At 42.8% G+C, this 12,641-nt stretch overlaps 1 protein-coding gene across 7 annotated transcripts in view; it reads right to left on the reverse strand.

The window, feature by feature from the left end:
* Window positions 1–12,641, reverse strand: part of DGKI (diacylglycerol kinase iota) — a 414,076-nt gene that overhangs the window by 123,719 nt on the left and 277,716 nt on the right. For all 7 annotated transcript variants that reach the window (XM_063447583.1, XM_063447582.1, XM_063447581.1 and 4 more), the window contains exons 14-18: window positions 6,501–6,638; window positions 5,705–5,783; window positions 3,034–3,089; window positions 2,129–2,191; window positions 91–164 (exon numbers count right to left, since the gene is read on the reverse strand). In XM_063447583.1, the coding sequence (XP_063303653.1) occupies window positions 91–164; window positions 2,129–2,191; window positions 3,034–3,089; window positions 5,705–5,783; window positions 6,501–6,638 (410 nt within the window). The remainder of the gene's footprint in view (window positions 1–90; window positions 165–2,128; window positions 2,192–3,033; window positions 3,090–5,704; window positions 5,784–6,500; window positions 6,639–12,641) is intronic.

Genomic DNA, 12,641 nt, shown 5'->3' on the forward strand with positions numbered 1-12,641 from the left:
CTAGGAAAATGGACCATTGACAGGGATTGTTGCCGCTATCCACTAACAGGATTGCTTCAGCGCTTGATCTTTTTGTTCCTATTAACTTACCTGGGGATGTTTAAGAAGACAATGCACTGAAACTTGAGTTCCTGAATTTTGGGAGTCAGGTCCGTGCCATCACACTGCAATAAAAAAGCACATTTACAGTACCTAATTGATATGGGATGTGGAGTTAACTGCAGAGTCTAGATCAGGGGTAGGCAACCACGGGCACTCCAGATGTTTTATGAGCGATGAAGTACAATACATCTGGAAAGCTAAAGGTTGCCTACATAATAAAGATACATCCTTTTAATAAGGTTTCTCTTATCAATTCTTAAAATGCCCCTTTTGTGCTGCAAGGAAAGGAGTGTGGGGCTCCTGACATATTTGGTTGGCTTAGAAAACCACATGTCAGTAATGCAACAGTGCTTTATGAAATTGTATAAAAGTTAGGTTCCTACACTCACTATATATGGGTTAATATAAAAGCTTTATCCCAACCTCCCCCTGTTGTCTCCTTGTGCTTTGTATGCGTTTTGTTTTTTCCACAGCTTGGTGGTAGTCTTTGTCAGCACACTGAAATCAATCAATACTGATGTGGGCTTAGCACCTGAATGAGCTGCTGGATGAACTCATTGAAATATTTGGCATACTTTGTCTGCTGGTAAATCACTCTTTTAGGTTGAATACAGTAAAATGATCACCATTCTGTATTGGATAATAAAAATAATTTATTCGAGCAACACTACAAACACCATAACCTCTGCAACACTCTTTAGTGTTTAATGTTGCCAGGAGTGCCCTGGCCGATTGCAAGTAGTGCATCACTCTCCGCCTTCACTACATTTGTCAGAGAGCTGGAAGCTGTCATTCTAAAATGGTTTGATTGCATTCAATTGTGGGGGGCACCAGGGACTTATGGCACTATAACCATTATTGTGCCTTTAGAAAACATAGCCATAAAAGTCATTCTAAAATTAAAATAAAAGAGAAACTACTATGCTTTCTGTGCAGAATCTTAGATATTATATCAGTCTGAACGCATACTCCAAAAAGAAGCTTGGCCAACAGGAACCTCTCATGATGGTCTTTGGAATCTGATCTTTTTGAAAATTGTAAGGTTTAAAGAGCAGATTCTGCACTAACTGTTTAGATAGATCAGAAAAGTGACAGTCTTTAGCCTAGACAGATATATTGCATATGTGTTTCAATCACCCATTAACTCTGTCAATTTGTCTGACTCACTTTAAAATGTTAAGTAGCACATTATAAGCTCATCATTATTGAGAGACACTATAATGTCATGTACAGTGTAATCTATAGTGACATGCTTTTATGGGGTTTAGGGCAAGGGAATGTTCATGATTGGGGGGCATTCGGTCAGTAATATGAAGGTTTTAGAGTTAAAGGGGGCTTATGGTTAGAAAGTATCTTCTCCAAAAGGCTGTGGACTATTTCTCTTAACCAGGCATTATTATGGTCATGGGAGTTACAATCCACAGCATCCTTATCCCAATCTGAATGGCATACTCAGCTACTTATTATAAGGGGCTGGAGATTAAAAATGCCCGAAAACAAGTATGCCAACATCTATTGTTCTGCAGAAGACAAAGAGAAGAAGCAATTATGAACATTTTTGTTTATTTATTATCTATTCCTTTATTAAAAATGTAAATTCAATTGCCACAAATGAAGGGCGATATATGTGTTTGTATCAAATAATTGTAACAGACTTATTTTTAATTAAAGTTTCTCATTTTAGTTAGATTTTTACAACATCTCTGCACTACAAGCACAGAGAGGCAGCTATGAAAGAAACTGGCAGGCGGTATTTCTCAGAGGATTTAAAGCTGTACAAAAACAGCAGAGATAACAAAATGAAAAAAAAAGCCAAAACAAAAAGCTGCATGACATGCCTTCAACTGGGAGGAATGAAGATAACCGGATGAGAAGGGAGAATAATTTTGTTTACCAAGTTGTTCAGCCCATTAGAAAAGTAGATCATATGCAAGCAAAACAAGAGCTGCTTTGTGTACCATTGTAACTCTATAACTACTTTATCCGGCCAAAGAGATTCTCTGGTGGCAAGGAATCCAATACTTACCACAACCTTCACGTGCTTGGATAAGTCCCTAGAGCTCCTTTGCAAAAAATCAGAGAAGGCGGCCTACGAGACCAAGACAGAGACAAAACTGTAAGGAGGTGGATTAAGAGTTTGGATAAAAACTATATTACAATTAATTTGGGGAATGTAATTATTTAAATTTACACAAAATGATCCTGATATTAGAATGTAACCTATTAGGTAGACCTGGAATAACTTTGAACCTTTAGAAGAACCTTGAACCTTTGGAACAACAAATCTTTCATAGTATTTAGAATAAAGCTAGATTGCACCCTTTACATACAATATATATATATATATATATATATATATAAAATATATTTTTATATATATATATATATATATATATATAATATTGTTTTTGTTTTTTTTTATACTGTATGGTATGCACACATTGCATAGTGCTGTGGAAGTTGTTTGCACTGATTAAATAAGCAGTAATGATACCAAAGATGGAGGAAATACATCTAGTCAGAGTTTATTCAGTAAAAAAGAAAATGTGACTAATTGAAAAGGCAATTTCAAACTTTGCAAAAATAATTGAACTAGGAAAAGAGTTGTGTTAGAGATGTTCCACCAGTTAGGATGTTTTGGGTCTCTCATGCAATTCCTTTGCCACTTCTCCATATGATTTAGTATAGTTCCTGACTCCACAAGTAAACACCACTGTATTGACTTAATATGATTTTTCAATCGTTTTTTTTTGTTTGTTTTTTAAGTGTTGTTGATTGGCTGGTAAGAATTGCTCCTTGGCCACACACCCGAAGAAGTATTTAGGGCAAAGTGTGTAGAATGATTTGCTATATATAGTGTATTACTGCCAAGAAAACTATACTGACTTCAGTTCAAAATATCGTACATATCATGACAGTTTATGCACTTACCCCTGCATAGAACATCTTATTACGAAAACGACTGTTGAATTTCTCGGGATTTGCTTCTGTAACAAAAAAAGGGGGGGGAGGGGGGAGTATGTTTTAATCCAAACCATCTGTTCTTTACTCATTCCGTACGATTAACTATATGCACTCAGATCTCATAATCATGGATTTTCTCTATGTGATCTAGCTTTGAACCTGTTCTCACCAAGGTGACAATTGCCATTTCCCATTTAATGTTAATGATACTCACAGGTGTTTCTGAATATTTGCTAGTTTGGGACAGCAGGGAGGAGGAAGAAGGTCAGATTGACTTATTTCAACAAGATGATTCAGATTTTCAGGAATTCAGCAATCTCTGTGCGGTAGGCTCCACTCCTGCATGCACTGATGGTAATTCAGCCAACAGAGTCAGCCTTTTCATTGTGTGTAATGAAGTGTGAAAGAAATATCTTGCTACATTATGGGTTTTATAAGTTTAGGTTTCACTCCATTAAGCACAATGTAGCAAATGAAAAAGCTAATTCCATTGGTTATCACACAGGGTAGAAGTCGGTGAAATTAAATTCAAGGTATTGAAAAAATGTACACTACACAGAGAGACTCCACAAGAGACTCCACAAACTCCAAAAAGCACAAATCACAACTATTGGGTTCTAAAGTCGACGGGTAACATGAACACTTATGTCTTTCACTAAAATCCTGAGGTCACCCCTGACCCCCCAAATAAAAAAATCAAACAAAAGCATGTTTTTTTGTTCTACAAACCTGCTTTCCACTCTATCATTTGTAAACACTATCAGCTCAGAAAGCTCTCTAAGAAGCAATTACTCGCGGGGATTGGAGATGTGGCTCTAAAGAGAAATATCTCCCTATGTAGACAAGTCAATAAGCCTGCCTTTTGATCCATCAATACCAAAACCACCCTTCTTCACCCAATTGCTTTTTAAATCTTCTTTCCCTCTGCTCCATCATTCTGCAATATCGGTGCATGTCCTTTGCCCTGTTAATGCATGTTTTTTACATTTACCCCATCCCAAAGAAAGAAAATATCTACATTCTGCTTGCATAACATTCCCAACAAATTGAGGATCTCGTCCCTGAAAATCTAGTGAAAGTGATGAATAATAAATATATCTACAGCACTATTAAGTCACATCTTTATGGTGGTACATTTTGGCTGGTCCCTTCCTCAATAGGGTCCTCAGAGCATGTGGTATCAGCTCAGCTATAGTCACTAGCCCTCTACTGTTTTTTGTTTCTTTTTAATTTCGCTAGAAAGCAACCTGGGTATTTCTTATTACAAGCTGATCAGATAAACTGCATGCTCGGCATATGGAACTTTTTTTTTTTTTTTCACTGAGGAGAGCAAAGCAACTCACAACTCACCTAGGGAGACCTTTTGCCCCATCTCATTAGGTATACCATTACCGTCACTAATAGGGAGTCTTCTGAGCAAGTGGAGCTGTGATTTCTATTGTTTCTTAAAGGACGTTAAACTCTGGCAGAAACCCTTTACATTTTCACCAGATAATAAATAGAAATTCTGCGTAGTTTTTTTTTTTTTAAATGACCATCTGATGTTTTAGCTGCATATCCCTAACTCCTAGTTACAGAGAAAGTAAAAGTAAACTGAGGACACAAGAAGTTCGATAAAATAACAATGAGCAGAAAGACACCTCTGTGTAAGAGGGATTTCCAATGTTTTCCAATTTATATTGCCAATCAGTTTTCTTTGTCATTCATTACCCAGGCTCATTTAATCTATCTTCTATTTGCAAAGAAATTATGAGAACATCCACGTACAAGCAGGCGGATGATAAATTGTATTCACAGATTTTTTAAATAAAAGGAAAGGGAATGCAGCGGGGAATACATTTGACAGTTGATATAAGGGAAGGCTGCTGGGTCTGTTAGAAAAAAAATTGATTATTCTGGGAAGCTATTAAATAAATAAAAAATACCTCAACCCAAGAAATGACATTTTAATCTAAATCACGGGTAGCCAAAACACAATGCAAATGCAATGTGATTGTAAAGGTTTTTAGAGTATTCAGAAACAGTTACTGGGTCTGTGATTAATCCAATTTTTTTATGGATAGGGAAAGAACCAATGACCCCTACTGGGCAGTTTAACTATGCCTGATGTGCTGTGATTATATTGGTAGTCAAATAACCTTTTTTATTCAGAAACACTCATAGAAAATGCATTTTTCAAGGCTGTATTGAATATAAAGCTACAACGTGTCTCGTGTGTATTTTCTTGATCTAAGACTTGGACAAGGTGTTTTAATAGTGCTTTGTTATAAACAATAAATGTATGTTTACTCTTTGTTTACCGGGCATCCCTGACAGATCAGATTTTAATGCCATTTATTATGACAGCACAGATGGGAGAGCTGATAGTTCTGGCCCTGACACATTTCCTCCTATTGTGGGGTGCCATAGGTGGATGATTTGGTTCCTTATATGATGGAACCTGCCCGTGAGTGCACCCCTTCCCTTCTACAACAGCAAGAGCAGGTACATGTCTAGGGAATATGACAAGGTGAACTTAGCACTGTGTAGGGACATTTGTAGAATTCAGTTAAAGTTTAACAGTTCCTTTGCCTTATGCTGATCATTGTGCTTTTAAGACCTGGACAGTTCAAACTGATGTCCTAGTTATCCATCTCACCTCGAGATTCATGAAACTCCAACGTTACGTGTGCATCAAAACCCAAACTAAAGTAGTTATTGAACACGTTCAATGGAAGCTGCAAGAGATCAGACATCTCATTAATATAAAATTTTGCAAAAGCACACTCAAGATAACACACATATATAAAAAGAGAAATAATACTATTAACTCTTTAGCTTTTGTTTTTTAACTTTTATTTTTGGTAAAGTGGAAACTGGATTGAAATTTGTAGGCTAAAATATATCAACTGGAATCAAGTCTCCAGTTAAACGTCTCTGGGTTGCAGAATGAGTAGAAACAGTTGCAAAATTAGCAAATATTTATTAATATAATTCATGAAAAAAAAAAATCTGTAGCAACTCATATAATTTTCAACTTAAATATATAGATGATTTGATGATGCAGAGTGTTTGAAATAAAACACATGCCAGGTTAAATGGGATACCTACATTTTTGCAGCATAATTTAGGAAAACTATTACTTAACATATATTTATAGGATCTCAGCACATAAAACACTTTTTATTGAGATATTTGCCCTTAAAAAAAGCTGAGACTCTTTATTTTCCACGAAAAGGAAACAGAGAAAAACCAATGCATAATTTAGATAACAATTTAATTAGCATTGCACATGTAAGGGTCGAAATTCCCCCTGAAGAAAGTGTTATCTGACTGTTTGACAACTATGCAGGGTTACCAAGATCTGAAACAACATCTATATGTGGATCATAAAAATAACCTCATTAGTGAGGCTTAAACCCTTAGATTCTCGGGCAGAGCATCTGACCTCTGACCTTATGTGTCCCATCATCCAACTCGTCATGCAGCAGATCTGGATTCCGCTCCACTTGCAAGTTCCAGCGATCAAGCTGTACTATGGTCCCATCTTCTACATGGCACAGAATCTTGGAGACAGGTTCATCTGTATATCCCTGGCCAGGACAAGAAGTAAATACTAGAGTCAGACTCAGATCAATTACCAAAGATTGCATATTTACTCTAGTTGATTTATGTTTAAATCATCTTTCAAATAACGGTTTACGCACATCATTGCATATTTACATGTTAGATTTGGTTTACTCTTACAAATATCTATTAAAAAGCTATTTGTTCCAGTATACTCTGTTTGGTTGAACACATTATTTGTGAAACACTGACACCTAGTGGAACATTTTTTAATTTTTAACATCATCACAATCTAATAATCCCCTATTGGGAATTCTCTCAACTGAAAATGTCTATGTATGAGACATGAGGCCATAAAACCCCATAGTCTGCTAAAGGGTCAGTGTGCTGGTTGTGGGCATAGAAATATCCCCCTCAAACTAGTCCATAAAGGGAACAACTTGGCCCTTGACCAAAACAACAGGACAAGCAGTAATTTTATAACATGACAGGAGGCTTCATATTTTGCATTAACTTTCTTTACTAACTCCATAGCAGCAAAGAAAAAACCCAGTAAAAACAAAGAACCAATCATAGTGAGTCAGAGTATAAATAAGTCCAGGCATAGCTAATCATTTCCTCTTTCTTTGCTGCTCCATCCCAAGTAACAGGTCAGAGTACTACTTCTGTAATCGTATATATATATATATATATATATATATATATGCTATGGTATATTGTATATTGCTTTCACTGGGTGTGGTAAGGGGTCCATTGCCAGGTCCCAGACTAGTGTACAGTACAATCCTGCATGTTCTTACCTTATAATTATCCTCTCAGGCTACTCTCATAATCGGAGGCAGCCTGTCAGGATATTCCGCCCCCCCCCCCTCCCTTTCCCTAGTGGCTACGTTCACCACTTTCCCTTATACTGCCCGTGCTATTCACGCAACTCCTGTGTGAACGGAACAGGTGATTCATCTCCTTGCCGTCATTCATCCTCTTGCTACAGTGCTGTGCTGGTGTGGAACCTCGTTCCCTCCCCAGCTTCCTCCCTCCGGGCCGCCCGCAGGTAAGTCTGTGCGCACGGACCGGGCAACCCCTCCCCCGTTCAGGAGTTTATACCCACGAACGGAGCCTTGTCTGAAGCCCATAGCTTCACCTCTCGCGTTCGGATGTTCAAACACAAATCTGCCGAACACTATATCAATTACATGCTTATAAACTCACAAACGGTGCTGTCTCTTCAGCACCCGTTCGTGTGGCTACACCACTCATTCACCTGATTGCGTTCGGCTTTTTGTGTGAAGAACAAATCTGCCGAACGCAATATTACTAACACAATATCCCGCAAAGTTTTTTGCGGGCTTTTAAAGCGACAGTTACGTGGCGGCCATCTTGTTGGTGTGTTGGACAATGCGGATAATCCTGCAACAAGTGGAAGCTCCAGATTTTGAACGCTTATTTACTACAAACGTGAGTGTTATTTATATATTTTCTCACAGGGACCTGTGCAGCTGGGTATATTAACCCTTAGGGAGTGGGACTGCCAGTCAGTTTTAAACAAGTATTCTGGCAAGGGGTGAGCCCCCGTATAAGTGCTATAAGTCTGCTATAGCAATTCCGTCCCTCCTGGGTGAGCCCCAGTGACTGCAAGAGTCTGCTTTACACGCTAATAAGCGTTATATAGTACACGGCCTCCGGCCTTTACCAAACCCTCCCTCACGGTCCCTACACCTCTCATACCTGTGCCTGTCAGCCATCTCAAAATGGAAAAAGAGCCACAGATTTCAACTGAGCAAATGCAGGCCATGATTAATGCAGTGGTAGCCGCATCCCTCGAGAAGGCCATGGCAAAGGTGCTTCCAGCGGCCTCTGATACACTCAAGCCGACTGGCAAATCTAGTCGCACCAGGGAGGATTCGGAAGAATCAGACGCTTCCTCCCAGGAAAGACAACGCCCGGCAAAACGCCACTGGAAAGGCGAAGCGTCTCGGAAGGCCTCTAACAAAGGCAAGGCACCAATTAAGCATAACAAATGCACGCTCACACCTGCACCCCGGAGAATCCCCAAAGAAGTCTCCTCGGATGAGGAAGAAGAGATGCCCCACTCCCTCTCCATCCTGGATGAGTGGCAGGCAGAGGTCTTGGACTCAGACGAAGGCAACTGGGGATCCAACGCCTACATCACAGAGACCTTTCTGGGTGAGCCCCAGACGAAAGGAGATGCCAAGACGACCGCTACCCAAGAACAGGGGACCTTCATGGATACCACGGGACAACGCATGTTTGACCCCAGAAATATACGCCACCCCCGCTCAGGGGAATGGGCTCCACCCGACCACCTCTTAAAAATGTATGCACTGCTGGATTCGCAAGCCGCTGGAGAAACACGTTCGCAAAAGGATGCGGGCAGAATGCCCTCGACCTTCCCTGCCAGACAAGGTGGCGTTTACGCCAGAGATTGACCAGCTCATGTTGGCGTTCATGGAGAGAGGTGGTCGCGATCCACGCAGGGGAATCGAAAGGAGCTTTAAAGGGGCGCAAGATAAGCTCCTAGACACCATGGAGCCACTGGCCCGAGTGATGTACCTGGCAGATGACGCCTATGCCAGAGCAGACTCCTTTACTGCAGACATGGTACGTGATTGGGCACACGATATCAGGGAATGGACCCAGCGGGGCTTTTGTTTCCTGGGAAATACCAATGCGGCCATCTCAACAGAACGGCGCCGCGCAGCACTGTTCTGCATTGACCCAAAGTTGACTGACCTTGGGGTGAAAGAATTAGGCCCGCAGGCACAGGGCAAGCTTTTTGGAGAGGCATTCATGAAGGAGCTCAACAAGCATGTGAATGTATTCACTTCCCTGAACAGAGCCTGTACCTCTATGCGAAAAGTGTTCAGAGGTAACCCCTCCCGGGGTGTTTTTGGCAGGGCTGGTCGGTAACGGGGCCGTGCCACAAGCCGCTTCTGGCCATCAGGCCCCCGCAATGGAGCTCCACAACATTTCTACCCGCAACAGTCCTATCCGGACTCGGGTGCAAGACAACCCTACTCCTATTTCCAAAGAGGAACAGATAGAGGCCGGGGAGGCCAGGGAGGCCGCGGACGTGCCCGTGCAAGATTTCCCACAGGTAAGGAAATCAAACACAACTATGCCTTTATTAACCATGACTGCCGGGCGTGTTTCTCTTTTTTCCCCAGAATTGGGCAGGTCTAACCACAGACGCGTGGGTGTTACAGACGGTCAGAAGCTACCACATCGAACTACAATCATACCCCAGCCAACAACGACCCCCGCGCCCCCTATGCTTTGCAGACACGGATGCCCAGCTTATAGAACTAGAACTATGCGAGCTCCACAAAAAAAGCGCGATACAACCCGCGCACACGCAAGGGTTCAGCAACATGTTTCTTGTCCGCAAAAAAAAACCGGTGATCAACTTAAGGGAACTGAACGCCCACGTTGTATACCGTCATTTCAAGATGGAGGGCATACACCTATTAAGGGACTTACTACAAGAAAGGGACTGGTTCACGCGTCTGGACCTCAAAGACGCGTACCTATCGATCCCTATTCACAAAGACAGCCGACCACTCCTTCGGTTCCTATGGCAGGGGTCCCCATGGCAATTCACTTGCCTCCCGTTCGGCCTCAGCTCAGCACCTTGGTGCTTTACAAAAATGCTGAAACCGGTAGTGGCCCATCTCAGGACTCGATGCATCAGATGTATCATCTACTTAGACGATATACTCATATTCTGCAGGACAAGCGAAGGGGCTTCACAACACACCGAATACACGATTCAACTGTTAGAATCTTTGGGATTTATTGTCAACAGGAACAAATCGTCACTGACCCCCACGCGCACTATTCAATTCCTGGGCTTCGAAATATACTCCAGGTCTTGCACTCTTCATCTTCCGACTATCAAGGTATCGGCCATCAGGAAAAAGATACGCAAAGTCCTCGAACTCAAGACCATCCCTCTTCGAAAACTGGCACAGATAGTTGGTCTGCTATCCTCCTGTCAGGGTACCTGAGGCCTCTACCTCTAAGGGAGGCAGAGACTTGGTGGTTTGCCCGTCCAGGCGAGCTGTTTCCTTCGTTCCTCGCGGTTCATCCAATCACTTAAACACCGGCCGCGAGGAATCCACGTCCTTTTCTAGCGGGACGCTCAATACGTGACGTCATGACGCTATCACGAGCGACCTGTCACTCAAGTGTCCGATATCCAATCGGTACTTGTCAGAGGCGTGATTACCATCCAGAGCCAGGGTATTTAAGCTTACTTCTCACTTCAGCTCATTGCCCTGTCGTGGTTCTAGCTTGTCTAGTCACTCAGTGCTCTGGTATTCTAGTTTGCTCTATTGGTTTTGACTCGGCTCGTTGTACTACCCTACTTATCTCTGTTATCCCTTGACCCGGCTTGTCTCTCGCTTATCTGTCTTCTCGTTCCCTCGACCTCGGCTTGTCTCTGACTATTCTCTATTACTCTCGGTACGTTAGTCCGGCCATTCTAAGGCCCGGTATACGTACCTTTCCACTCTTTGTACTCTGCGTGTTGGATCCCTGTCCCGATCCTGACACCTCCTCCATCCAGGCCATATTTCCGGGCCCCTTACATTACCGAGCCATGCAACAGCTAAAATCCCACTTCCTCAGACAAGACCCCACAAACAACCAACCGGTACCACTGACGGACGAGGTACGACGGGAACTCGAATGGTGGCTCAACTGCATGCAAGCATGGAATGGTCGAGCCATCTTTGGCAACCACCAAGACTTCATCCTAGAATCGGATGCGAGACGATGGGGATGGGGCGCCACAGATGGGAACGCATCCACGGGTGGTACCTGGACGAATCAGGAACTATTGGCCGGATCCTTCGCCATTCGAAGCCTGGCGAAGGGACAATCCAATTGCTGCATCCTACGGTGGATGGACAACATCTCCGCAGTACGATACATCAACCATTTGGGAGGGTCTCGCTCCCAACCACTAGCCGATTTGACGAAGAAGATCTTCGACTATTGCCTCCCACGCAACATCTCGATCAGGGCCGAACATCTACCAGGGGAATCGAACCTCAACGCAGACTGGTGCTCACGACATTGGAGGGATACCAGCGACTGGCAAATAAACACACAGATATTCGCCCATCTGAACGAGCGGAGAGGCCCGTTCATCCTCGACCTCTTTGCATCACGCAACAACAATCAACTCCCAAGATTTTACAGCTGTCTCCCGGATCCGGAATGCGCGGCGGTGGATGCCTTCACCCAACACTGGCCCAGACAAGGGGTGTATGCCTTTCCTCCATTCGCAATGATTGCGAGAGTACTTCATCACATTCGACGACGAGAGGTGACGCTAACACTACTGACACCACTATGGCAGAGTCAACCCTGGTTCCCAGACCTTCTCGAACTATCGTGCGAAGATCCATTCCTCCTGTCGACCGACCCATATCTACTCAGGGACCCAGCAGGGAACCCACATCCCATGCTTCTGGACGACCGATTAACCCTGGTAGCCTGGACTATTTCAGGGGTGCATGGGACACCCACAAACTATCGTCTACAACTAAGGACCTGCTGTGGGACTCATGGGCCCCAGGGACTAGAAAGAGTTACCTATCTGCATGGAGAACTTGGAACAGTTGCTGCATGGGACGGGACTTGGATCCCTTTACAGCTCCTGTTTCCGAGATAATGAATTTTCTTTCTTCCATCTTTGAAGAAGGTAAATCATACTGCACCATCAATGTCATCAGATCGGCTATCTCAGCAGCCCACGTTCCATCCCAAGGGAGAGCAATCGGTCAAGACCCTTTGATTTGCCGGTTACTACATGGCATCAGGTTGAGACGCACCCCAGCACCCAAATACCAACACCTCTGGGATGTGGAGAAGGTACTTACATTCTTGAAGGAATGGCCTCAGAATAAACGACTATCTTTAAGACAACTGTCAGCGAAATTTACCTTCTTACTGTGCCTAGTCTCATTTCGTTGAGTCTCAGACATACGAGCTTTCGACTCAGA

The sequence above is a fragment of the Pelobates fuscus genome, chromosome 3 (assembly GCF_036172605.1).
Source record: "Pelobates fuscus isolate aPelFus1 chromosome 3, aPelFus1.pri, whole genome shotgun sequence".
NCBI lineage: Eukaryota > Metazoa > Chordata > Amphibia > Anura > Pelobatidae > Pelobates > Pelobates fuscus.